Source organism: Bubalus bubalis, chromosome 10, assembly GCF_019923935.1.
Source record: "Bubalus bubalis isolate 160015118507 breed Murrah chromosome 10, NDDB_SH_1, whole genome shotgun sequence".
NCBI lineage: Eukaryota > Metazoa > Chordata > Mammalia > Artiodactyla > Bovidae > Bubalus > Bubalus bubalis.
In genome coordinates this window covers 91,704,850-91,731,440 of record NC_059166.1, presented here as the reverse complement: position 1 = coordinate 91,731,440, position 26,591 = coordinate 91,704,850, and the positions used below count along the sequence as shown (strand labels likewise).

At 41.1% G+C, this 26,591-nt stretch overlaps 1 protein-coding gene across 3 annotated transcripts in view; it reads left to right on the top strand.

The window, feature by feature from the left end:
- Positions 1-26,591, top strand: part of KCNQ5 (potassium voltage-gated channel subfamily Q member 5) — a 609,119-nt gene that overhangs the window by 390,640 nt on the left and 191,888 nt on the right. For all 3 annotated transcript variants that reach the window (XM_025295041.3, XM_025295039.3, XM_025295040.3), the window contains exon 2: positions 675-765. In XM_025295041.3, coding sequence (XP_025150826.3) covers positions 675-765 — 91 coding nt within the window. The remainder of the gene's footprint in view (positions 1-674; positions 766-26,591) is intronic.

Below are 26,591 nucleotides of genomic sequence, written 5' to 3'. Positions count from 1 at the left end.
TTTCTAGGAATAAAAATGCCTGCAAACTGACTGCTAGACATGCTCCCTGTCACTACAGCGCAAATGAAGCCGGGCAGGGGAACGTTTCTGTAAGGGTTTGAGCAGAAAGGAATGGAAAGCATGTGGGTAGCAGAAGTCACTTTCTGTTCTTATTATTAAAATAAAGAAATGACAAATGAGAATCCGGGAGCAATGTTGGACTCTAAAAAGGAGCCCATGGCTTAGTAACCACTCAGAACGCTTGATGGTTCACCAAAGCTGCCAAACAGGGGGTGAGTCTGCTCCTTTGACAGCAGAGTGGCTACAGTTTGTGCTCCAAACAGGAAAGCAAAACACACTTCTGGGCCTTTCAGGATGCCTGCTCAGGAGAGCTCTTTGTAGGAAATTTACAGATTCCCAACTGAGGGAGGCCATTTAAGCATAGCACACAACACACACACACACACACACACACACACACACCCTCATCAATAAAGTTACAAAGGAGCCCCACATGTGTTGGACATCACATTGTACTTTGATATTTTAAATGGCTAGCCGTTTTTAGAGCTTTTACAATTTAACCAATGTCAATTCAAATGGATCGTGTGCTTTATCCACTGGAAATGAGAAATTAAGTCTGTCATGCTAAGGCCAGGTTCTCATCAGATTTCTCTTATTTTGTTGTTTTGCAGTTTTCTCCTCGTCTTTGGTTGCTTGATTTTGTCAGTGTTTTCCACCATCCCTGAGCACACCAAATTGGCCTCAAGTTGCCTCTTGATTCTGGTAAGTGAAACATAAAAACAAATGTGTACATAAAGTTTACATAATGTGTGGACTGTCTATAATATTTATGCAATGCATTTTGTCCCACAAAAAGTTATCTCTAGAAAAAACAAGAGTTTCTGTGTAGAATAAAAGTCTCAAATGTCACTGAAACGTTTGCCTGCTCTTTTAATCTTTAGTTAGTCCTCTAGAATACATGGAAATATTCCAGATTGCTGTTATGCAGCAGTGTCTTATGTGATTGTTGCCTCCTAAGTAGAAGGCAATACTTGGAAGCAGTTTTAATTATGTTTCTCCACCACAATAAATTACAAGGAGAATCAGCATCCATGCAGTCTCGCATGATATTGCTAAAAGTTACAGGTTAGAGAGTGTTTTCCGATAACCACAATTTGGCAATATAGCTATTAGAATTGGCCAAGAACTGTGAGAATATAGCACCTCATAAGAAAACAGAAGGCTTCATGCTCTTTTCAACCAACAGACTGTATTATGAATTTTGCTGCTAATGCAGTTACCTGGTGAGAAATTCTGTAGTTTGCTCTGTTTCCATTACGCTGTCAATCCTCAACCAGAAAGAATTGCTCGATTCATTTTAAAATGGAAAAATACCACAAGATATTTTAGTCTGAATTATTCTGGGCCTTTTCAGCTCTTATCTGTTCTATTACAACTGAGCTATGGTACTGTATACTTAAATCACAGCTGATTGAAAGTTTGGTTCATTTACATCCATTTTGACCTACTCACCATGTCCCAGAGTATCAGACTTGACAGTGTCAGAACTGTCTGAATGAGCTATAAATTGGAACAACTTACTTTTCCATAACATTTGGTGGACTAGAGAGGGAAAGAGAGAAAGAGGAGGGTGGAGTAAAATGACTGTGTGCCCTAATAAACAGAAATTGGTTATGCATAGCAATGAACATTTTACAAAGGAGAGTACTCTTACCTTGAAGGCAGAAAGTGAAAGGTGTCAACGCATATAACCTGGAGAGCTGCTCTTTTCCTTGCCCTGTCAGAGACTGGTTTGTGCGTGGAGTTACCAAGACTTCATCCAGACTCCATCCTACATAAAGGAGAAATCACTTTCGAGCCTAGAATGAATCTTTTCCAATTTGTTTCCATACAAATTGTACTCAGCAATATATTGCTAACATCAAGGTTACTATTTCAAAGCCCAGGCAGACAACAAATAGACTAAAGAGCCCACTGGGGATTTGTTCCATTTCCAGGGGTTCCACTGGGGTAGAAAGTGGGCTTTTAGCCTCATACACCAAATGGTCTGAGCAATTCAGTCCTTGCTAAAGAGTTTCTAAATAGTTCAAAGAAACCTATGTTATTAAAAAGGCAAAAGCTGGTTAATATCATGATTTTTAAAATTTCCTGAGCAGTAGACAACTAACCAGAGTTCAGTAACTAAAGTATATGTGAGTATATAAAAATGTAGATGTTTTATACCTCCCATTGTTTTTTTGCCGGTTTTATTGAAATATATTGACATATATTGTGTAAGCTGAAGTATATAGTGTGATGATTGTATATACATATATATTGCAAAATGACTACCACAGTAAACTTAGTTAACACTTCATGACTTCACATGGTTATCATTGTGTGTGTGTTTGTGTGTGTGTGTGTGTGTGTGTGTGTGAGATGAGAATACTTAAGATCTACTCCTTTATCAACATTCAAATATACAGTACAGCATATTACCTACAGCCACCACACTGCGCGTTAGACCCTCAGAACTCATTTGTCTTGTAATAGGGAGCTCATATCCTTTGAGCATCTTCACCCATCTCCCCCACCCCGCCTGCACAGTCACCAGGCTACTCTGTTTCTGTGAGTTCAGGGGTTTTTGATTTTTAGATCCCACATGTAAGTGAGGTCATACCATATTCTCTGTCTCACTTATTTCACTTAGCATAAGAACAATCCATGCTGTCACAATGGCAAGATTTCTTTTTATGGCTGAATATTATTCCAGTTTGCATGTGTATGCATCATGGATAGATAGTTTCCGTGTCTTGGCTGTTGTGAACAGTGCAGCAATGAATATGGGGGTGCAGAGGTCTCTTTGAGATCTTAATTCCATTTCCTTCAGATAAATACCCAGGAGTAGGATTGCTGCATCATATGGTAATTCTGGTTTTGGTTTTATAAGGAAACGTCACACTGTTTTCCACGGTGGCTGCACCAATTCTGCATTCCCACCAACTGTGTAGGAGGGTTCCCTTTTCTCCACATTCTCCTCAACACTGATCCCTCGATTCTTAATGCAGCCATTCTCACAGGTGTGAGGTGAAATCTTACTGTGATTTTGATTTGCATTTCCCTGATGATTAGTGATGTCGAGGGCCTTTTTGTGTACCCATTGGCCATTGGTAAGTCTTCTTTTATCCCTCAGTCTTTTTTTTTCCTCTAATTCCCTTGTTTTTAATCAAGTCTATTAAGATACAATTTACACAGAACAATCATCATGCATTTTAAGTGTCTACTTTCGTGAGTTTTGACAAACACCTATTGTTTGTCACGTGTATTCATTTCTTAGGTCTGTGTAACAAAGTGTGTCATATGGATGAAATTATATATATCATTGTGCTGAGTGAAAGAAAGAGGTATTATATAGTCTTGTGTTTGGCTTCTTATACTCAACATGATAGTTTTGATATTCATTTGTATATTTTTTAATTGAAATATAGTTGATTTGCAATGTTCTGTTAGTTCTGGCGTATAGCAAAATAATTCCAATATATATTTTTTTCCTATATTCTCTTCTATTGTGGTTTATTAGAGTGTGTTGAATATAGTTCCCTGTGCTATACAACAAGTAGGACCTTGTTGTTTATTTTGTATATGGTAGTTGGTATCTGCTGATCCCAAACTCCTAATCTATCCCGCTCCCCACTCCCCATCTCCTTGGATAACCATAAGTTTGTTTTCTATGTCTATGAGTCTGTTTCTGTTTTGTAAATAAGTTCATTTATATCATATTTTAGATTACACATATAAGCAATATCATATGATATTTCTCTGGCTTACTTCACTTAGTATGATAGTCTCTGAGTGCATCTATTTTGCTGCAAATGACATTACTTCATTCTTTTTTATGGTTATACTATTTCATTGTATACATGAACCACATCTTCTTTATCCATGCATGTGTTAATGGACACAGGTTACTTCTGTATCCTGGCTATTGTAAATAGTGCTGTCCTGAACATTAAGGTCCATGGATCTTTTTGAATTACGTTTTTCTCCAGATAGGAGTGAGATTGCTGAATCATATGGTAGTGCTATTTTTAGTTTTTTAAGGAACTTCCATGCTGTTTTCCGTAATGGCTGCACCAATTTACATTCCCACCAAGAGTGCAGGAGTATCCCTCGGTCTCAAATGCCTGCAGCTCTGACAGGTTGAAACCAGTCCTTTTCTGTGCATGTGGCCTTTGTATAAGCAGTGTAGTGCATGCTGCAGATGGACAGTCTCTGAAAGCTGTTGCTACTTGGCTTTCCATAGGTCTCCTCTTTCTGTGCTCTAGTGATAAACGGTCAAGGTATACTTAACCAGAAGTATAATCTTAAAACCTACCTGAAAATAACTGGACTGTGTTGCAGGTCTAAGCTTTTACTGATGTTATTCTTTTCATCAGTGTTTTCTCCAAAGATTATGCTTTATTTGAACAAAAATATCAAGTATCACCTTTGCTTTTGCATATAATAATTCTTTTCACAGTTAGTTAACATAGTATACTATAAAAGTTCAGTCAGTTGTAGAATACTGAAAAAAGGCAAGAGAAATCTTAATTACTTGGAGAATATTGTATTTATTCTTATTGCATGTATTTTTAAAACAATTAATCTGATTTCAAAGTCTCTCTACCCTCTAAATATCTAATCAAACAGAATTCATAGGACACAATTCTGACTGGCAATGTTTTTAGTTCCTAAGATGATGTATATCTGAAGAATTGCCATCAAAATTTAATTAGGAAAGTGTTTAAATGTTTAAATGTTTGTAAAAATTTATAATAAAGTAACTTTTTTACATTTTTGGTCACAAATACAACACCAAAGGAGTAAATTTAGAAGACATATATAAATCACATGTCACAATTGTATATTTTCCATAACTCTGTCTCATTTTTTTTAACATTTCAGCAGATATATCCACATTCTAAATAATTATATTTCTGGCAAGTAAAAAACATTTATGCGTCTGATAGGGAGCACCTTTAGGCAAACTGGTCCCTAGACCAGCATCCCATGGCCCTTCTTGACCCTCACACTCTCCCCCCATTTCCTTGAGAGCACCAGCAAGTTAGAGACAGGCCACAGCCTCCTCATCTCCCGGGGTCCCCTTGGAGTACTCCGCTCTGTCCCCCACCCCAAGGGGAGAATCTGGTCGTTGTCACCCAGAACTGCACTCCCCTGCTGCATGTAAACCTGTAACTTACTGGCCTTGGTTACAAGCCAAATGGGGACCATGGAGCCCAGAATGAAGAGCGTGATGTAGACTCTGGAGTCAGAACTCCAAATTCCACTTCTAACACTTTTTAGCTGAGTAATTTTAGGGAACCTCTTCTCTATGCCTTAGTTTCCTCGTCCATTAAAAGTAGGTGGTAACATCACCTGCTTCATAAAGCTGTTGTGAGGATTAAACCCCAGTGCTAAGCTCAGTGCAAAGAAGGCACCAAATATGATGGTCATTCCACTTCCACATGCAGCGGGGCCTGATGGGGGCCAATGAACCAGGAATATTTGAAAAGGGATGCATTTGGGAACATATCATACTTTCCTAATAGTAAAAAAAGAAAAAAGAAAGTACCTTTTCAAGAGTTTTCTCACCACAAACACTGTACATTACAGCAGCTCTTTACACAGACTTGTCCCTCCAACCAGAAGTGACTCTGATGCCCACTTAAGGCCTGGCTAATGTGTACAATAACCACTTGTGTTTGGTGAGGAAGGAAACAGATTTTGACTGCTATAGTTACCTGGTGAATGTGCCTGATGACGGTGCTCGTGGCTGTTAAAGCTTTCCCTTCGTTGTCAATGGGCGAGTGGAGCAGTGGTGAGGGACAGCAAGGATCTAGGGGACAGGCTTACTCGGCCCACGCCCAGCACAGAACCTATGAGCTCAAGAGAACAGAGCAAAGCACCAAGGACAACAAAAAGCTGGTGTTGTTTTCCTGTGTTCTGTAAATTTTTCAGAACTGAAATGGAACTAGCATTTAACTACCTTTCACATATCAGGCTCACTGATTTCTTTTTAAAGCAAAAGAGATTTTTGAAAACTTGCGATATGAGCATCATTCCTCCCATTTTACCACACTAAGTATAAGGCAGAGCTCAGGCTGCGCCCCAGACCCGGCTGCCACCTCGCGCTCTCTTCCCCCTCAGTTGAGACCAACAGGTCAGCCCACTGAGTCTGGTGTCGCTCAGGGAAGCTTTGCCATCCAAGCCTTCCCTGTGGTTCCACATATGCCAAGAGTGAGTCCCGAAAGCCTTTTATTTAGGTTAAGTTCATGTCTTTTTTCTTTAAGAGTCTGTTTACAAAGCTGTCACAAACAGGAGTATCCCTTCACACCACTAGCAGTGCTTTGTATCAAGAATTACACATCGGATTTTGTGAACAATCAACAGCTCCCATCTGGGGTGCCAACAGTCCCGGCTCCTTGGTGCAGATGACCTGAGCACCTGCTGGTGAATGGAGCTCTCCTATTTTCACTAGTGTGGAAAGTTTTGTTCCAGTTTGTATGTTTCTGCATCTATATCTCACCTTCTTAATAGCAATGCTGATTGGAGCCCAATTCCTCTCTATTGGATAACCTCTTGTCTTCCACATTAATTTTAAAGTATTCATTTTGGCCTTTAAATGTAAACTCTTCAACGTGTTGATGATTTGTATATATTTCATGTGACATCCTCCCCTGATGACCTCTCCTCTTAATGAAAATGATGTATATCGTTTGCAAAATGTTCATTGAAGATGGTCATTTCTAAGATGGCTGACCCATATGCAGTCAAAAGAACGTCATTATTAGTTTCAGCAAGAAGCGAATGTCTCAGTGTATTTGCTCCTCTGCCCTCCTGCTGGAGAAGGAAATGGCAACCCACTCCAGTATTCTTGCCTGGAAAATCCCATGGACGGAGGAACCTGGTAGGCTACAGTCCATGGGGTTGCAAAGAGTCGGACACCACTGAGCGAGTTCACTTTCACTTTCCTCCTGCTGTGTGGGGAGGACTTCCAACCACAATGGATTGTGCTGAGCATCTGGACAAGACTCAAACACACAGTCAGAGATCCAGGCTTTCCCAAACATCTGGCTGTTTGGCACCTTCTGGATAGAGCATATGCATATTTGCTGGTTGTGCTCTGTGTCACAAAGCAAACATGAGTTTGCTGTGTCTGTGCACAATGAATCAGTTCCTGAAATGTGTACAAATCCAGTTTAGGCAGATCTAATTATATCTTCAATGCACTAGTGGAGCTTACTATTTAAAGAAAATCTGTAGTGAATCCTTTTGTAAAGTGAAGAGTCCCCTTGAAAAGCTAATAAGTACATAATTAATCTGTGTTACATGTTTGTTTTCTTCCTCTAATGTGGGTACATGTGGGTTTTTTTTTTTTAATCACTGTAAACTACCCATTATATAACACTGTACTGCAGAATTAGATATGTTGCTACCATTTCCCATCTATACTACTGGCAGAGAGAAAGTCAGCCCCAGAAACATTTACCAGTCCTTCCAAAGTAGTAAGGCTTGCACATAAAATTACGTAGATTTGATGTACAAGATGACATTGCATCTTTACATTTAAAGGCTGGCATGGATACTGTAAAACAGGATAACAACATCAGGACAGAGATCCATTCTAAGGTCTTCAGTCTTCTGTGGATAGAAGATGTGAAATGATCAAAAGTGAGGAATGAGCAATGCTCCTTTCTGTTTATCACATCCCTGTCATGTACCACAGAAAGCAAGCAGAAGATCCCAAGGAACATTGAAAACTGCAATTATTTTCCTTTGCTTGTCTTTCATCAAGGCAAACGCAAATAAACTTTAAAATGATTCATGGAGACTAATGACCCTCATCAATCTGCTGATGACTGAAAAGAAAAAGCAGGAGCAGTTTACACCTACACGGAATCTTCACCGAGGATAATGACAGAGTAGGCGAGGCACTCTGTGAAACGTACTTCAGATTCAGAGGGAAGAGTTGTTCAAGTTGAAGATAATGGAATTATGCCTAATCAAGACCATGTCTCCACCCACAATTAAGGCAGCCAAGACCTTCCACGCTCCCAGCGTGAGATGTGGATGCCAGGGTCTTCACCAGGGTGTCCAGTGTGTGTCACAGACCTGCTCCACGCGACTCCATGTCTTGACATGATGAGCAGCCCTAAGCCAGGCTGCTCTGATGCCAGCAGCTATGTTCTCTAATCACAGAAGCTTATTCAGCAGGAGGCGCAGTGGGGAACATGGTGGTGTTGGAAGCACTAGAGGGTGGCTAGAAAATAGCAGAGTCCAGGAGGGACAGCAACTTGCCTTACCATGGTCCCAGGCTTCAATAATTTCCATCGTTTGAGACCTGCTCGGACCCCTCCTCCTGCAGAGAATGAACGGGCTCTTCCCTCTGACCTCCTGCAGCACCCGAGTCTGAAGGTGTGTCTCCTCCCTTCTCCATGGATGCCAGAGTGTTTCCACAGCTCCCGGCATGGATGAGGTTTTGAGGGGGAAGATCAGGGTACAGCAGTAAGCAAAACAGCAAAATCTCTGTCCTCATGGAAAACATAGAGTAGACAAGTTAACAAAACAAGTTTTGTTAAAAATAACAGTAGGGAAAAAAGGGAATAGATAATTATGGAGTGTTTCAATTGTGTGTTCATACAGGTCTGCCAAGAAGGGTTGACTCGCAACAGAGGCTGCAGTGAGGTGAGGCAGCCAGCCCTGCAGGGATTAGAGGAAAGAGCTTTCCAGGTGGATGGAGCGGGGAGGGTAAGAGCCCCAGCAGGACTTCACCTGCTGAGCCTCAGGAGGGTAAGAGGACCAGGCCAGCTGAGGGAGAGAGTGATGTAGGCTGGGGAAACTGAGGCATCATGGGCTCTGACTCAGCAGCAATGCTTAGTAAAGCGGGATCTGGTGGCAAATTATCAAGAAATCTTCTTTGATGAGAGAAGACAGCTGATGGTTTAACTGCACAAGATTAATGTTGAAACGTTGCTCTCTCGTGGATATGGCACAAAAATTAAACCCTGATGCAGTTCCTGACTTAAAAGAACTGGATGGAGCAGGGAAGTCACAAAGGGGCAGCCCTCTGGGAACCATCGGCATCATTTGTGGAAAACCTAATGGAAAATAACAGAAAACCTAATAGACTACAAGGCAGAAGTGAGGTCTGATAAGCCCAAGGTAGGGGTGGACTGGAACCAAAGACATGGCCCCTAGATGAATAATTGCAAATCCTGTGTGGTTGGACAGGGCCCTGCAGACAGTTGTGGGAGAACCGAGACTCTCTGCCGCTTGCAGGGTACACCCCATTTCAGATGCTCCCTGCCTGTCTAGGCTCTTCATCTGCCCTTGGTCTCCTCACTGTCTCTCTGGCTTAGACCCACATCTTCCTTTGATCTGTGTACCCCAGTTCTGGATGTTCCATTTGGTCTCTGATCCTGTATAATTCCACAGATTTCCAGAAACTTCCCTGGATCCTACCTCCCTCCTGTCCTCATTGCTCCAGGTCTGGTGCCTTAATTCACTGCAGTTTTAATTCAGAAAAATGTGAAGTGCTTCCTACCTTCCAGCCCAATGACTGGAGTCCCAGACATGAGTTAAACACCACCCTGACCTAGTGGCAGACCCGTTAGCATATTCCTGTCTACAGCCTCTGACTAATAGAGGGAAAATGAAAAGCCTTGAGATCATGGATCTATAAAAAATAAATGATGAAACTAGGAGATGAAAGAAAAATGGGTTAATTTGACATTTTTTAATACCCACTTAAGATATTTGGCCACCTGATGGGAAGAACTGACTCATTTGAAAAGACCCTGATGCTGGGAAAGATTGAAGGCAGGAGGAGAAGGGGACGACAGAGGATGAGAAGGTTGGATGGCATCACTGACTCAATGGACATGAGTTTGAGTAAACTCTGAGAGTTAGCAATGGACAGAGAAGCCTGGCGTGCTGCAGTCCATGGGGTCACAAAGAGTCAGACACAACTGAGTGACTGAACTGAACTGAAGATATATGGACATGAGAAAATAAATCTATCTCAAGTCATTGATTTCTCATGAAAGTCACAGATAAGATTACCAAAAGCTACTTTCAATATAGGTCTACTGATCACCCGTACATGGGGAATTTGGGTTTGGAACTATATAAACCCAAAGCTGTTCCCATACAACCTACCTTCCACTCAGATATTAAATACTGAGTTGGAATATGAGGGTCTTCTTTACCCTGCAGGCCTACATCAGGGGTCACAATTAAGGTAAAAGACACATCAGTGCTTTTGCAAAGTAGAGAAAAAATTTCCAAGCTGTAAATGGCCGTTTGACAAACAGCATTACAGGCTGGATTCCAGGAGAAGGCTGCAGGCCTGACTTCCTCTGGGGCTGGAAATCATAATGAATCCATAGACCATAATGGAAAATGGAAAACAGAAGTGAGACTTGCAGGTGTCACAGGCCCTCCAGCTGTGCCTTACCGGAGGCTGCAGGCAACTTGTGCTGAAAGGAGAAGCCTAGAAGCCCTCCTCCCAGGAGCCAAAGCACCTCAACAAAGATGCCCTTGGGTGGGGCCCAGACTGAGGGGAGCACCAGCCCTGGGTGGTCAGGCAGGAGAGAGGACTCACTCTGGCCCCCACTCCCCACCCCTGACTCTCCTGAACTTTATTTTCTTAAATCAGATGGAATCAGGTACTTATCACCATCAAATGCAGCCTTCAAAGAACAGGGACTTCCCTGGTGACTCAGTGGTAAAGAATCCTCCTTGCAATGCAGCAGACACGAGTTCAATCCCTGATCTGTGAAGATCCCACACACCACAGAGCAACTACACCCGTGCACCACTGCTTCTGAGACCACGCTCTAGAGCCTGCGGGCTTCAATTACTGAGCTTGCGCACTGCGACTACTGAAGCCTGCGCACCTAGAGCTTGTGCTCGGCAACAAGAGAAGCCGCCACTGCGAGAACACCATGCACCACAACGGAGAGTAGCCCCTGCTCTGCTCAACTAGAGAAAGCCTGTGCTCAGCAAGGAAGACCCAGTGCAACCAAAAATAAAGAAAGAAAAATTAAAATTAAAAAAAGAAGAGAACAATCCCAGCCTGATCAGAGGGCATCTTGCACACTGCGGGCGGGGGATGGGGAGCCTCCAGCCTCTTTGACCTCTTCGAGATCATGATGGTAATAACTGGGGAACTTGTGACTTGATTACACATCTGTGAGTATGGGGCCCCACTTGGTCAACCCATCTGGGTCTCTCCTGCAAGCTCCTTCCTCAGTCACTTTCTGGCTTTGGCCTGGGGTCGCCTGCAGTGGATAATTGTGTCCTCAGGGTCACTGTAGCCAGGCAGGGATGAGCATGCCCCCCGCCGCCCCACCCCACTCAGGCAGGCAATGTGTGAGCAGGTTGGGAGGCTTGTCTGTTTGTAAAGCCCAGGAAAAGAACTGTAGGCTGGGGTCAGAAACAGGCAACATCCAGCTGGGCTGTTCAGAGGACAAATGATTCCTTAAGGCCTCTCTGCATCCTGAAGGACATCTTGACCTAAAGCTGCTCATCTATCTATTCATCCATTTATTCACCCATATGGAATATTCACTCAGCACCTCCCGGGAATGCTCTGAGCCAGAGGGACTATCCATGTCACATGCCAGCTGTATACTTGACACTTACAGTCCCCACCCTGTCTGTCATAGTTCCTCAAAACCATTTTTCTACTTAAATCAGGTGGAGAGTTTTGAATATTATGCACATGCAGTTCTCTTTCTTCACAGTCCCATGATGCAAATTGCCTCAAATGTGATGATCAATTGGAGAAGGTTACGGCAACCCATGACTTGGGTTGGCAACTCATGTCCACAGAGAATCCCATGGACAGAGGAGCCTGGCGGGCTATCGTCCATAGGGTCACAGAGAGTCGGACACGGCTGAAGCGACTTAACAGGTGATGATCAGTTGGGTAATGATGTCATTGTAACATGCAAGTTAAAGATGAGTTTTCCTAAATAGCAGCAGCTGAACATAGAGAAGATCCCCTGGAGTAGGAAACGGCACCCCACTCCAGTATTCTTGCCTGGGAAATTCCATGGACAGAAGAACCTGGTGGACTACATTCCATGGGATCACAGGGTTGGACACTACAGGGCACACACCCACACACTCATGCATGAGTGTAAAGCACATTATCTGGGCTGAATACAGCAAGCCTGGAGGTGCGGTCACATTGTTCTTTGTTTTGGACACTTGCTCTGCCTTGGAAGTGCCCGTAGCATGATTCTCTCCAGTCTGTGCAACCACACAGAAGAAAAGTGATCCATCTTTAGCACCGTATTTTGTGAGAAGCCTGCACCTGTCTACCTGTGTCTTGTGATGTGGGGCCCTTGTCTCCAAACCCAGTGGCCTGCACCCTCCCAACACCCCCCATCAGGCTCTCTCCACACTGATGTGAGTGAGGGCCAGGACTTTCACAGCATCTCCCTGATAGAACTCGACATATCTTTTAAACCGTACTGGTATCTTATTAGGATTGTTGTTTATGCTAAATCTCTGTTGAGAAAGTTCCATAGGCTCAGAGTGGTTTACCCTAGTGCTAATTTTTTTAATTAATTTATTTTTTATTGAAGGATAATTGATTTACAGAATTTGGCTGGTTTCTGTCTTGAGAAAGAAGAATGGAACTGGAGAAATCAAGCTTCCTGACTTCAGGTTATACTAAAAAGCTATAGTCATCAAGACCGTATGGTACTGACACAAAAACAGAAATATAGACCAATGGAACAAGATAGAAAGCCTTAGCTCTATTTTTATCATAAAGCCTGATTTTTTACGGAGCAAGGTTACCTAAAACCTGGGTTTTCATCAATGAATTTATTTTTTAATTGATGTATAGGTGATTTACAATGTTGCATTAGAGTCAGTTCAGTTCAGTTCAGTTGCTCAGTCGTGTCTGACTCTCTTCGACCCCATGGACTGCAGCACACCAGGCCTCCCTGTCCATCACCAACTCCCAGAGTTTACTGAAATTCAAGTTCATTGTGTCAGTGATGCCATCCAACCATCTCATCCTCTGTCATCCCCTTCTCCTCCCGCCCTCAATCTTTCCCAGCATCAGAGTCTTTTCCAGTGAGTCGGTTCTTCACATCAGGTGGCCAAAGTATTGGAGTTTCAGTTCAGTATCAGTCCTTCCAATGCATATTCAGGACTGATTTCCTTTGGGATTGACTGGTTGGATCTCCTTGCAGTCCAAGGGACTCTCAAGAGTCTTCTCCAACACCGTAGTTCAAAAGCATCAATTCTTCAGTGCTCAGCTTCCCCGGTGGCTCAGAGGTTAAAGCATCTGCCTGGAATGCGAAAGACCTGGGTTCGATCCCTGGGTCGGGAAGATTCCCTGGAGAAGGAAATGGCAACCCACTCCAGTATTCTTGCCTGGAGAATCCCATGGAGGGAGGAGCCTGGTAGGAAAGAGTCGGATACAACTGAGCAACTTCACTTTCAGCTTTCTTTATGGTCCAACTCTTACATCCATACATGACTATTGGAAAAACCATAGCTTTGACCAGATGAACCTTTGTTGGTAAAGTAATGCATTAGTTTTGAGTGTACTGCAAAATGTTTCAGGATTCAGTTATGTTATATATATACATATATGTGTGTGTGTGTGTGTGTGTGTGTATAGACATATATATTATTCTTTTCATTATGTTTGTTATAGGATGTTGAATATAATTCCCTGTGTTATACAATAGGTCCTTGTTGTTAATCTATTTTACATATAATAGTGTATATATGTTAATCCCAAATTCCAAATTTATCCCTCCTCCTCTTTTCCCTTTTATAACCATAAGTTATAAGTTTGTTTTCTGTCTGTGAGTCAGTTTCTGTTTTATAAGTAAGTTCATCTGTATCACTTTTTAGATTCCACATATAAGTGATATCATATAACTAAGTCTTTTTCTTTCTGACTTACTTCACTTGGGATCATAATCCCGAGGTCCATCCAAGTTGCTGCAAATGACATTATTTCATTCTTTTTCATGGCTGAATAGTATTTCATTGTATATATGCACCACATCTTCTTTATCCATTTCTCTGTCAATGGACATTTAGATTGATTCCATGTCTTGGCTGTTGTCAGTAGTGATGCTTTGAACATAAGGGTGCCTGTATATTTTCGAACTAGAGTTTTCTCCACATTTGTGCCTAGAAGTGAGATTGCTAGATCATATGTTCGTTCTGTTTTTAGTTTTTTATGGAACCTTCATCCTGTTCTCCATTGTGACTGCACCAATTTCTATTCCCAGCAACAGTGTAGGAGAGTTTATTTTTCTCCACACCTTATCCAGCATTTCATCAATGCATTTATTGCACTGTGGTAAAAAAAAAAGTCGGTATAAGTAGATGAGACTATCCATTTGCCAATCCAGAAGTACTTGCTGCATTCTGCTTGATATTATGGTCTTTTTAAGTGAAAGGCATCAGTGTATCCTTAAGTCATAGGATGACATGGGAGAACCAGAAGGATAAAAACCTGTGTCAGATGATGGTTTATTCTTCATCCAAAGTTTCTTCTTCTCCCTTTTCTCAAGCTATATTAAATCTTTATGCCTTACAAACCTGTTCATGAAAGGGTCACAATTTTTTTAATTAGTCAATTTTAATCAAGGAAATTTGTATGCAGTTTAGATAGAAAAATAATGTTTCTGCAGATAGAAACAAATTTTAAGACTGTTATAATAGAGAAAGTTGAGAATATTTTATTTAGAATATAAGACAATTTGATTTAATAACAATAAACCTAATGTTTCACGTTAACTCTATGGATTTTGACACCTTCTCAGTATGTAAAATCTACAACATTTGTGTTCTATCTTTTTCTGTCTTTAACATAAAATAAAATTCCAAATAATTTTTAGACCTTGCCACACATGACCTTCTTCCCACATCTCTCTGGTCCTTCCTGTTTCTCTAGGCTTATTTCTACATGGATTACCCTTAAAGGTGCCCACACAAGCAGCATCATGTGTATGCATACCTGTGTGCATGTGTGTAAACACTCACACACACATTCACAGTCACACTTTACACTCCAGCAATAGCGAACCATTCACGCTTTCCAGGAACACTGCCTCTGTATTTTCATAAATGGATTTTTTTCTACTTGAAAGCCCAATTTATACAACTTCCCTGTTCTACCACCACCATAGTAATTCTTACTCATCTGTTAGGTCTCGCTCCCACTCCCTGGAAGTTTTCCCTGACCTGCCCTCCCCAGGAGTTGTTACATTTCCTCCCTCTGTGTTCTGGGAGGCAGAACAGCTCCCAGAGGACAGGCTATAGCAGTGGATGGTCAATAACAGCATTCGTTGTATCCAGGATGCTGATCAATCTCCAAACATTTCATTTCTGCTAGACAAAAAACTACCTAAAAATTGGGACCTTATGTTAGTCTCTGTATTTCCTGGTTTGTACCACAGGGCCTAGCAAGTAGCGAGTGCTCAAAAAGCATGTGACCCAGCTGCCTAGCCCAAAGAAGTTGGAAATGTACTCCACATGCAGCCTGTTTTGTCAGCTCTATAGCATTATCATTATTTTTTTTTTTTTTTTTTGCTTATTTGTGACCGTGGTTTCTGTCCCCAGAATGCAGGCTCCTTAAGAATGGGTCTTGCCCTGTTCATCACTCCCACCCCAATGTCTGGAACAAAAGGGTGCTCAATGACTGGGAGAAAAAAAGGTTCAAAATAAAACTATCAACTGTGCAAAACAAATGACTAGATCCAGATATTAGTGTATAAATTCAGTGCCTCCGTGAAGACATTAAAATACCCTGGCCCTAATTAATCTTTTAATTTTAGCAGTATAAAATTCCAAAAACAATTTTTCATCCTTTGGAAGATCTGTAAAGGCAAGTATAATTAAGTAGTGTTGGGCACAAGTTTCAAGATCTAAAATAAAATGATTATTTGTTAACTTATGCCTCTTTTTTCTCTACTCATCCTCATCTTCTGCTGAGCTTCAGTTACCCTTCTGAATCTGGGATCATCAAATATTTATATTATTAAACCAAATACTCTTGCCTAATATCAAAGCAAGCTGATCACCAACATTAAAGAATAATCATATAATATGAGTCTGTAGCCAACATTAAAAATGAATAGGGTTATGTACTAAGAGAGAATTACTGCCATGACCCAGTCAGTTACTCAACACTAACATATTTTAATTACAAATTCATTTACCAATGACTTGCTGCTAAGTCACTTCAGTTGTGTCTGACTCTGTGCGACCCCATAGATGGCAGCCCACCAGGCTCCCCTGTCCCTGGGATTCTCCAGGCAAGAACAAATGGAGTGGGGTGCCATTTCCTTCTCCAATGCAGGAAAGTGAAAAGTGAAAGTGAAGTTGCGCTGTCGTGTCCAACTCTTCGCCATCCCATGGACAGCAGCCTACCAGGCTCCTCCATCCATGGGATTTTCCAGGCAAGAGTACTGGAGTGGGGTGTCATTGCCTTCTCCATTTACCAATGACTTACTCCTTCACTAATGATCTTTAGAGGCAAAAGCAATAGGGACTAATGCCTCTAATCAGCTTCCTACGATAGTGTTTTAGATCAACTGCACCTATTCAAACTAAGATGTTTTCATCACTCTCTCCTAGACCTCATGCAAAGCATTATTTATATTTCACTTTTGACACAATTTTTTTTAAACCATGCATTTAAAAAGCATTTCTTTCTACTATGTAGTATCTACTATGTAGTATACTATAGTATCTACTATGTTCTAGGCTCTACACCCTAGTTTCCTCCCTAATCTCATTTGGATTATTCTGTTTTCTCCCATTTTTAACCTAAAGTAAACTCAGATGGATGGTATGGGGAGGGAGGAGGGAGGAGGGTTCAGGATGGGGAACACATGTATACCTGTGGCAGATTCATTTTGATATATGGAAAAACCAATACAATATTGTAAAGTTAAATAAAATAAAATTAAAAAATAAAAAAAAATTTTTTAATAATATTGTGAATTAAAAGACCAAGTGTCTTGTCTGGAGAGAGAAAGAATCAAAAGTGAGTAAGAGAACAAAAAGTAAGCAGAATTAAAGATGATGTGAACCATAAATATGATGACATAATAGAAATGTGTAAAAGAACCACTGGTTACAAGAGAGAATGTGACTGTTTCTCCACTGCAAGATGAGGAAGGCTCCAGAGATGCGGACCTTTAAGTGAGATCTAGAGTCACAGAGATCTGAATCAGTCTGGCTAAATTCTTAGGGTTCAGGTAGACAGATAGAGCTCAGAGAAGGGCTAGAACCAGACAGAGAAGAACCTGGTTTTCTAAACTAAAGTCATTTGGAACTTATGCTGTAAGTGATGAAAACCATCTGAGGTCTTTAAGCAGCTCAATAACCTCATCAAATCTGTTTTTGAGAAAAATAACTCTGCCTGCACCTTGGAGGGTCAGTGGAATAGGGAGGGAACTGTGGAGGACAGAGCTGAGTGTAAAGGAGTGACCATAAGGTGAGAATATTATTGAAGAATTTAGGGATAAAATAGTACTATTGTCCCTATCTCTCAACGAAATGTTGCGTGCCCAAGATGTTAATGAAAGCATATGGCTTATTGATATGTGACTTAAATGTTGAAATCTTTGAGCATTGAGGAGCGCAGCAGTGCTGAGCTGTGCAAAGGAGGTAGTGGGTGACCCTGGCATGCAGGGTGCTTCTAGAATCTTAGCATCCTCAGGCTGGGGCATGTTAATACAAGTTGAGTGTGCTTATTGGCTTTGGTGATTTTTTTTTCTATCTAATGGAAAGAGAACCCACTTAAATAATGATTTTGTTCATCTGAAATGTCAGTCATAAAAAGTGGCTAGTCACCACAGTTTTTAGAAATTTCCACCTTATAATTAAAAAAAATAAAATTGTTGGTCATCAGTAGAAACATAAAAATGAATTCTGGCTCTTGTTAGGAACAAATCATATTGAAAATTTATTTTATGCCTCTATATTTCTGAATATTACAAAATGAAGACAGAGTAATCCCTCATTTCAGATGGATTTTTCTTGGAGATTTTCCCAAGCAATTAATTTTTCTCTTTGGTTTTCCTCATCTTGCCTCCTGAAAATCCCAAAGTTTGATTTTTTAATTCCTAGCTATCTTTTGATGACAAAAAGCTTACACATATTCAGGTAAGCTAAAACTTTAAACAATTTTTTTAAATTATTTTCCTTTGAAATTGTTTTGATGATGCAGACGTTGATGCCAGTGACTAAACTCTTTTATTGATATTTATTGCTTAGTATGTGACCAAGACTTGATGTCAGAGGCTTAGGCATGCGGCAGAGCCTTGCAGCCAACAGGGATAAGGCCAGCCCATGCATACCAGCACACCACCGTAGTTGATCCTACAACAAAAGAAGGGTCCATGCACCCCACAGAGGGAGGTAAAATTGCATAGTTTTAGAATGCATTACAAGTGATCACCCACATAATCATATACATTTATAAAGGCATAGTTGTAAATAAACCTCACAGTAACCACAAACCAATAATCTATAACTGATACACATGCCAAAAATGGAGAGAGAGAGAAAGGAGTTGAAACGTAACACTGAGGATGGTCATTAAATCACAAAGAAAGAGAGCAAAGATGAAAAAAAGAAAAAACAAGAACTACAAAAAAAAAAAAAAAAAAAACAATGAACAAATGGAAATAAATATATAGCCATCAATAGCTACTTTAAATGTAAATAGAGTAAATGCTATACAATCAAAGTGGCTAAATGGATGCAAAACAAGACCCATATATATGCTACCTTCAAGAGACTCACATCAGTTCTAAAGACACACACAGTCTGAAAGTGAAGAGGATGGAAAAATGTACTTCATGCCAATGGAAATGGAAATAAAACCTGGGTAGCAATACTCATATAAGACAAAATAGACGTTAAAGCAAAGACTAACAACAGAAAAGAAGGATATTACATGATGATAAAGGGATCAATCCAACAAGAAGCTATAACAATTATAAATATATATGCACTCAAGAAAGGAACAACTAATTACATAAAGTAAGTACTGACAAACATAAATGGAGAAATTGAGAGTAACGACAGTAGGGAGACATTAACACTCCATTTACATGAATGGACAGATCATCCAGATAGAAAATTAATAGGGAAATATTGGCTTTTAATGACACATAAGGTCACGCAGACTTAACAGATATATATGCAGAACATTTGACCAAAAGCATTAGAATATACATTTTCAAGTGTAGGTGGGACATTCTCCAAGATAGATCACATGCTAGACCAAAAAAACTGTCTAAATAAATTTAAGAAAACTGAAATCATATCAAGCATCTTTTTGACAACAATGATACAAAAATAGAAATCAACTACAAGAAGAAAAACTTCAAAAAGTTCAAACACATGGAGACTAAACAATATGCTACTGAACAACTAATGTGTCACTGAAAAAAATCAAGGACAAAATCAAAAAATACCTGGAGACAAAGGAAAATGATAATGCAAAAATTCAAAATCAATGGGATTCAACAAAAGCAGGTTAAGAGGGAATTTTATACAAGCCTACCTAATGAAACAAAGATTAATGTATCTCAACCTGGTAAAGGCCATATAGAACCCTCAGTTCAGTTCAGTTCAGTTCAGTCACTCAGTCATGTCTGATCCTTTGTGACCCCATGGACTACAGCACGGCAGGCCTCCCTGTCCATCACCAACTCCCGGAGCTTACTCAAACTCATGTCCATCGCATCAGTGATGCCATCCAACCATCTCATCCTCTGGCATCCCCTTCTCCTTCTGCCTTCAATCTTTCCCAGCATCAGGGTCTTTTCCAATGAGTTGGTTCTTCGCATCAGGTGGCCAAAGTATTGGAGTTTCAGCTTCAGCATCAGTCCTTCCAATGAATATTCAGGACTGATTTCCTTTAGGATTGACTGGCTGGATCTCTTTGCAGTCCAGGGGACTCTCAAGAGTCTTCTGCAATACATCAAACCCACAGCTTTTACCATTTCCTCTAAGATCAGGGACAAGACAAAGAACCCCACTCTCACCACTTTTATTCAACATGGTATTGGCAGTCCAAGTCATACTAATCTGGTAAGAAGAAGAAATAAAAGGAATCCAGATGAGAAGGAAAAAGTAAAACTGCCACCGTTTAGAGAAGTCATGATACTATAATTAGACTATTCATAATTAGACTATTCTAAGGAGGCCATCAAAAAAAAAACCTGTTAAAACTAAACAATGAGTTCAGTAAAGTTGCACGGTACACATTAAGGTATAGATATCTGTTGCATATCTATACACTAACAAAGAACTATACACAATACACTAATGATAATCAAGCTCTGGGAGTTGGTGATGGACAGGGAAGCCTGATGTGCAGCAGTCCATGGGGTCACAAAGAGATGGATGTGACTGAGCGACTGAACTGAATGAACAACAAACTATCAGAAAGAGAAATTAAGAAAACAATCCCATTTTACAATAGCATGAAAAATAATAAAGTACTTATGAATAAATCTAACCAAGGAGATAAAAGACCTATACTAGGAAAACTATAAGATATTGGTGAAAGAAATTTCAGATGACAGAAACAAATTAAATGATATACCTTGCTTATGGATTGGAAGAATTAATATTGTTAAAATGCCTGGACTACACAAAGCAATCTGTAAATTCAGTAAAATCTCTATCAAAATTCTGATTAGCATGTTTCACAGAACTACTAATTCTAAAATCTGTATGAAAACACAAAGGCCCTGACTAACAAAAACAATTTTGAGACAGAAAAACAAAGCTAGAAGTATCACGTTCCCTCAAACTATACCTCAAAGATACAGTAATCAAACAGAATGGTCCTAGCACAAAATCAGACACATAGATCAACAGAACAGAATAGAGAGCCCAGAAATGAACTCACAGTTATATGGTCAGTTAATCTACTCAAAAAAGGCAAAAATAAGCAATAGGAATAAGACAATGTCTTCAAAAAATGGTTCTGGAAAAACTAGACAGCTACATACACAAGAATCACAGCTACTTTCTCACACCATATACAAAAATAAACTCAAAATGAATGAGAGACTTAAATGTCAGACCTGGAAGCATAAAACTCCTAGAAGAAAACATAAGGAGTAAGTACTTTGACATCAATCCTAGTAATATTCTTTGGATATGTCTCCTCCAACAAGGGAAACAAAAACAAAAGTAAGCAAATAATATATCAGACTAAAAAACTTCTGCATGGTGAGGGAAATAGTCAACAAAATGAAAGAACAGACTACTGAATGGAGAAGATATTCACAAATTATATGTCTGATAAGGGGTTAATATTCAAAATATACAAAGAACTCATACATCTCAATATCAGGAAAACAACCAACCAGATTAAAAATTGGCAGAGTACCTGAATAGACATTTTCCAAAGAAGACATACAGAGGCCAACAGACACATGAAAAGATGCTCGACATCACTAATCATGCTGCTGCTGCTGCTGCTGCTAAGTCGCTTCAGTCGTGTCCGACTCTGTGTGACCCCATAGACAGCAGCCCACCAGACTCCCCCGTCCCTGGGATTTTCCAGGCAAGAGTACTGGAGTAGGGTGCCATTGCCCTCTCCAATGCATGAAAGTGAAAAGTGAAAGTGCAGTCGCTCAGTCGTGTCCGACTCCTAGGGACCCCATGGGCTGCAGCTCACCAGGCCCCTCCGTCCATGGGATTTTCCAGGCAAGAGTACTGGAGTGGGGTGCCATCGTCTTCTCCGCACTAATCATGAGGGAAATGCAAATCAAAACCACAATGAGATCTCACCTCACAGCTGTCAAGATGGCCGTCATCAAAAGACAATAGATGACAAGTGTTGTGTGAGGATGTGGAGAAAGGGGACCCTTAATGCAATCTTGTTGGGAATGTAAATTGGTGCAGCCACTGTTGAAACAGTATGCAGGGTCCTCAAAACATTAGAAGTAGAAGTACCATATAATCCAGCAATTCCATTTCTAGGTATTTTTCCAAAGAAAGCAAAAACACTAATTCAAAAAGATATATGCACCGTATGCTAATTCGTGGCATTGATTATAATAGCCAAAATATAGAAGCAACCAAGAGTCCACTGATAGATGAATGAATAAAAGTATGAGATAGATAAATGATAGCTAGATAAAGTAAAGAGATATACACACAGTAGAATACTACTCAGCTATAAAAAAGAGAAGGGAACCCTGCCTTTTGTGACAATTTGGATGAACATTGAAGGGATTGTGCTAAGTGAGATAAGTCAGGCTGAGAAAGACAAATACCATGTGATTTCACTTATATGTGGAATCTAAAAACAGAAAAAAAAAAAAAAAAAAAACAGAAGCAGACTCAGAGGAAAAACCAGTAGTCGCCAGAGAGGATGGCATTGGGGGATGAGTGAAATAGATGAGGGGGATTAAGAGGATACAAACTTCAGCTGCGAAGTAAATAAGTCACAGGATATAATGTACAGCACAGGAAATAGAGGCGATAACATTATAATAGTTTTGTATGGTGACGGAGGGTCACCAAAGTTACCACAGTGGTCATTTTGTAATGATAAAATATCAGATCGCTGTGTCTTAACCTCAGACTTCAATTAAAGTATTAAATACATAACCCAGGAGTTATTTAAAACATTTCATGCATTAAATAAATGTCTATTTAAATTTATCTTGGAAAGTATAAAAATCAAATATAAGATGATTCTTTCTCCCTGCTGTTTTTCTTTCCTTTTCTGCCAATAAATGATGTCACATCTCACACTGTTTCTCACTGCCTGAGAGCCACCCGGAAGCCTGTCAGTTCAGGGCCACGTTGCGCACCGAGAGCGAGGCAGTGTGGGCAGAGTAGCATCCGCCTGGGGATACTGATCACGTGGGCAACCCTCTCCTGAGGGCGTGACACGTTCGCAGCCTCGGGCTTCTGCTGTCGCAGGTGGCAGGGAAGCCTTCTCAGCTTGCAGTCTCCTTCCTCTCCTCTTGCCCAGAAGAGACACGTGGGACGTGGGTGCTGCCCCAGTTCTCAGTGCCCCTGCCTGGACCCCTGTGGGCACCCAGTTCCTCCCAGGAAGACTCCCATCCATACAAAACCTGGTGCATGGCCAGAGTCGCCGTGTGAGGACACAGCACAGCCAGGCCTCCCAGAGACTCTGGTCCTGGGCAGACCCCCACTCATCTCAGAGGACCTGAGAGCCCCTCCACAGTCTAGCCCTCACCTCCCATCCTCCCTGTCTTCTCCTCTCCCCTCCCCGCATCTCCCTCCCACTCCCCATCCACTCATTTTCTGAGCTGCTGCATCAGAGCCTCTCCCAACCTAGCAGCCTCTCATGTCCAACACCTCCTCACGTCCAGCCGTGCAGCAGAGCCGGCCTGCTATCCTGCGGGAGGATGGCTGCCTGCCCCGACCAGCACTGCCTGTATAGCTCTCCACAGCACTCACCTCCTAGTCGTAAAGCATGATTATTTATTAGGATTATTTTCTGCATCCTCAAGCAGGCATAGAGTAGGCAAGGATTTTTGACTCTTGGATCACTTCTGTATTTCCACCATGTGGAATACTACTTGGCACATAGGAAACACTCAATGAACATTGAAAGAATGAATTTATTTTATTTAGTAGTATGCATCAGACACTGTCCTAAGCAGTGCACAAATATTAAGTCATTTAAACCCTAGTAACAACCCTATAAAGAAGAAGTTTTACCTCCATTGTACAGAAAAGCAAAGTGAGACACAGTGAGGTTTGTAACTTGTCCAAAGTAACACAGCTGATATGTGGCCGGGCTCCTCCATGCTTCTGACACACGCTCTCCAATGAATGAATGGATGAAACACGGTGGAATCTCCGTTTTCTGCACTTTGTCCTAAACATCTGACTGTGACCACATGAGTGATCCTAGTGTGTGACAGTGACCTGATCAAGGGACTGTGTTGGAAGGGAATGAGCAGCCCATTGATTGTCCAGGGGCTGGTATCCAGGAGAGAGAGGCAATAGGCTGTCTACTGGGGCGGGTCATACAGAGATGTGAGGAAATCAGAACAGAACTTGTACATTCATAGCGGGACAGGGGACCCGGGGCTGTGGAAATGAGTCTCAAATCATGGGGTCAACTGTAGACCCTCCTTCTTATCCTTCCTTCTTGTGCGCCCTTTCCTGGGCCAGGGTTTCTCCCAACAATCCCAGGGATTGTGATCACGTAAAGCACATGTGAGACAGACTGACACGTGTTCACGTAGGGCTTTATGCATCTTATAAAGGAGCTGGTTGGAGCAATCGCCTCCATGTTGGGGAAGCAATCACAATGATTGAAAGGGGGTAATTAGAATTGGGAGGAAGCATATTTCTGCTAACAAACAGTTGCCAAATAAAGATCCTGCTGGGTTTCCTTTAATTAATGAGACGGCTTGGTTGTAATTATTCCATTAATCGTTTAAATACAAAAAAGTTATATTAAGGATCTTGAAAACGATTTCCTCTTAAATATGTTAAACCTTCTCTTTTATCCTGTTATTTCTGTTCTTAATTTGCCAAGTAAATCCTTTTTAAAAATGGTACAAAAATAAGTGTTACCCAAACTCTAGCAGAATTATCACAAATTTTGAATTAGTGGAGTATAAATGGAATTGCTGAACTGTATTTATGCTCTTGAGGAAGATAAGATTCCACTGGATCTGCATTAAGTGTGCAAACAAGCAAAGTAGTGGAAGAAGTGAAAATAGGAACTTCCATAGTATTTATAAGCAATTTCTATTCTCTAATAAGGTGCTGATTTGGGGTATATATAGAAATAAATATATGTATATGTTAGTCTTTGAAAACCTTACCTGCAGTGACTCTTAGATAGTCTTTATTATGGGGGAGGGGAGTGTAAATTCCTGCTTTAACACAATTCTATGCTCTGCCTCTCGGGGGACAGGGGAGCAGCAGATGAGCACCCCCCACACCCACACCTGCACACAGTACCCATGGGTCTTCAGCGATGACCAGAGGGTGCCCAGTGAGGCTGCCTTGAGGGGACCAGATGGCCCTTCCTTACTGGAGGCCTCATGGATCTGTCTGGAAGATGAGAGGATGAAAAGGGGATGCAGACCAGAGAAGAGAACTGTTTCCATGGCAGCCAAGGAGACTCCCAGGGCCTCCTTGATTCACCCAGCCCCCTCCAGCCTGGCCCCCACCCTCCACCCTTCACCGAATAAATTTGCTCTCCTCACACTTTGCTGCTTGAATTCCTCTGTCTAGATTCTAGAGAGGATCCAATGACTGCTGTATCACATTCCCTCCATTCAGGTTTCCATGCTGCCTAGGCAGTGGCAAGGAGGGTGTTTCCTCCGAGCATTCTTTGGGGGACAAAGCCTTGCTTCTGAATAGATGGTTATTTTTGCTCAAGGGCCTACTTTAAGTCCAGACAAGTTCATGGGTCTGTATTTCCACAGCTTTGGTCACTAACTGTGTACAGGATGCTTTATTAGTTCACACTGTGAATCGATCCTCTCACATGTGGTTCAGTTACCACCAGAGTCTCCAAATCAAGCGTTGTGTTGCCAAAGAGGATGGAGTCTGCAACCAAAGAAAAGAGCAGGAGAGCAGAGCAGTGTTACAAGTTACTATGACTAATCAGATCCCTGTAACCCTGAGTGACTTTCCATGTCAATCCTGGTGATAGTGATGCGTCAGCCGGATGGGGGCCATTGCTCATCAGAGGTTGTGTGGCAGGTGTGTGTGATGGGGAACCAGCAGGGGTGTATTAATTAGGCTACGCTGATGATGGGAACAGAGATGTTTGGCAGAAATCACAATAAGGGCAAGTAAGAGTGATGCTTCTGTACGACAGGAGCCATCTCTGTCTGAGGTGCATGCTAGATGCAGAAGAGGAGGTGTCTTCTCGCCATCAGGGAGACCAGAAGAACAGACGAGGATCAGAACATGGCCTGGTGAATGGCACAGCAGAGACAGGGACTGTTATAGAAACAAGCGAGACCCTGAGGGATTCCTTGAAATCAGTTGTCAGGATAACTCACCTTTAAATCAAATCAATAAGTATTTTCCTGTGCTATGTTGTATGCTTAGAGATCATAAAAGTCAGTGTTCTGAAACACCTGGAAATCTTCCAAGTAGTTTTCTTGTTTTTATTCTCAACTCTAGTTTTTATTAAGCCCAGGGTAGAGAAGACATATGCATTATTACTCTATTGTTGAATGATTCAAAGGAACAACAGGCAGAGGACCTCAGTAAATTAATTCAAGTTTATCAAGGAACAGGCTCTTCATCTTCCCAATTTAAGAACAACGTACTTGATTTACAGCGTGACGGGCCTTGAATGATTCTGATGGATAACTAGAGATGTAAATAAACATTCCGGAATCATGACAGGCTTCTTAAAGGATACAGTGTAAAGATTCACATGGTTAATAAAATTGAAGCTATAAAAATAAATGATCTTGCATAAGTTTGATTTTTTGAAGATCTGAATGTTCCAAAGAGCAGAAAACTTGAAATTTTTCTTCCACTCAAAGAGTGTTATTAATGGAATGTTGTTACAGTGCCAC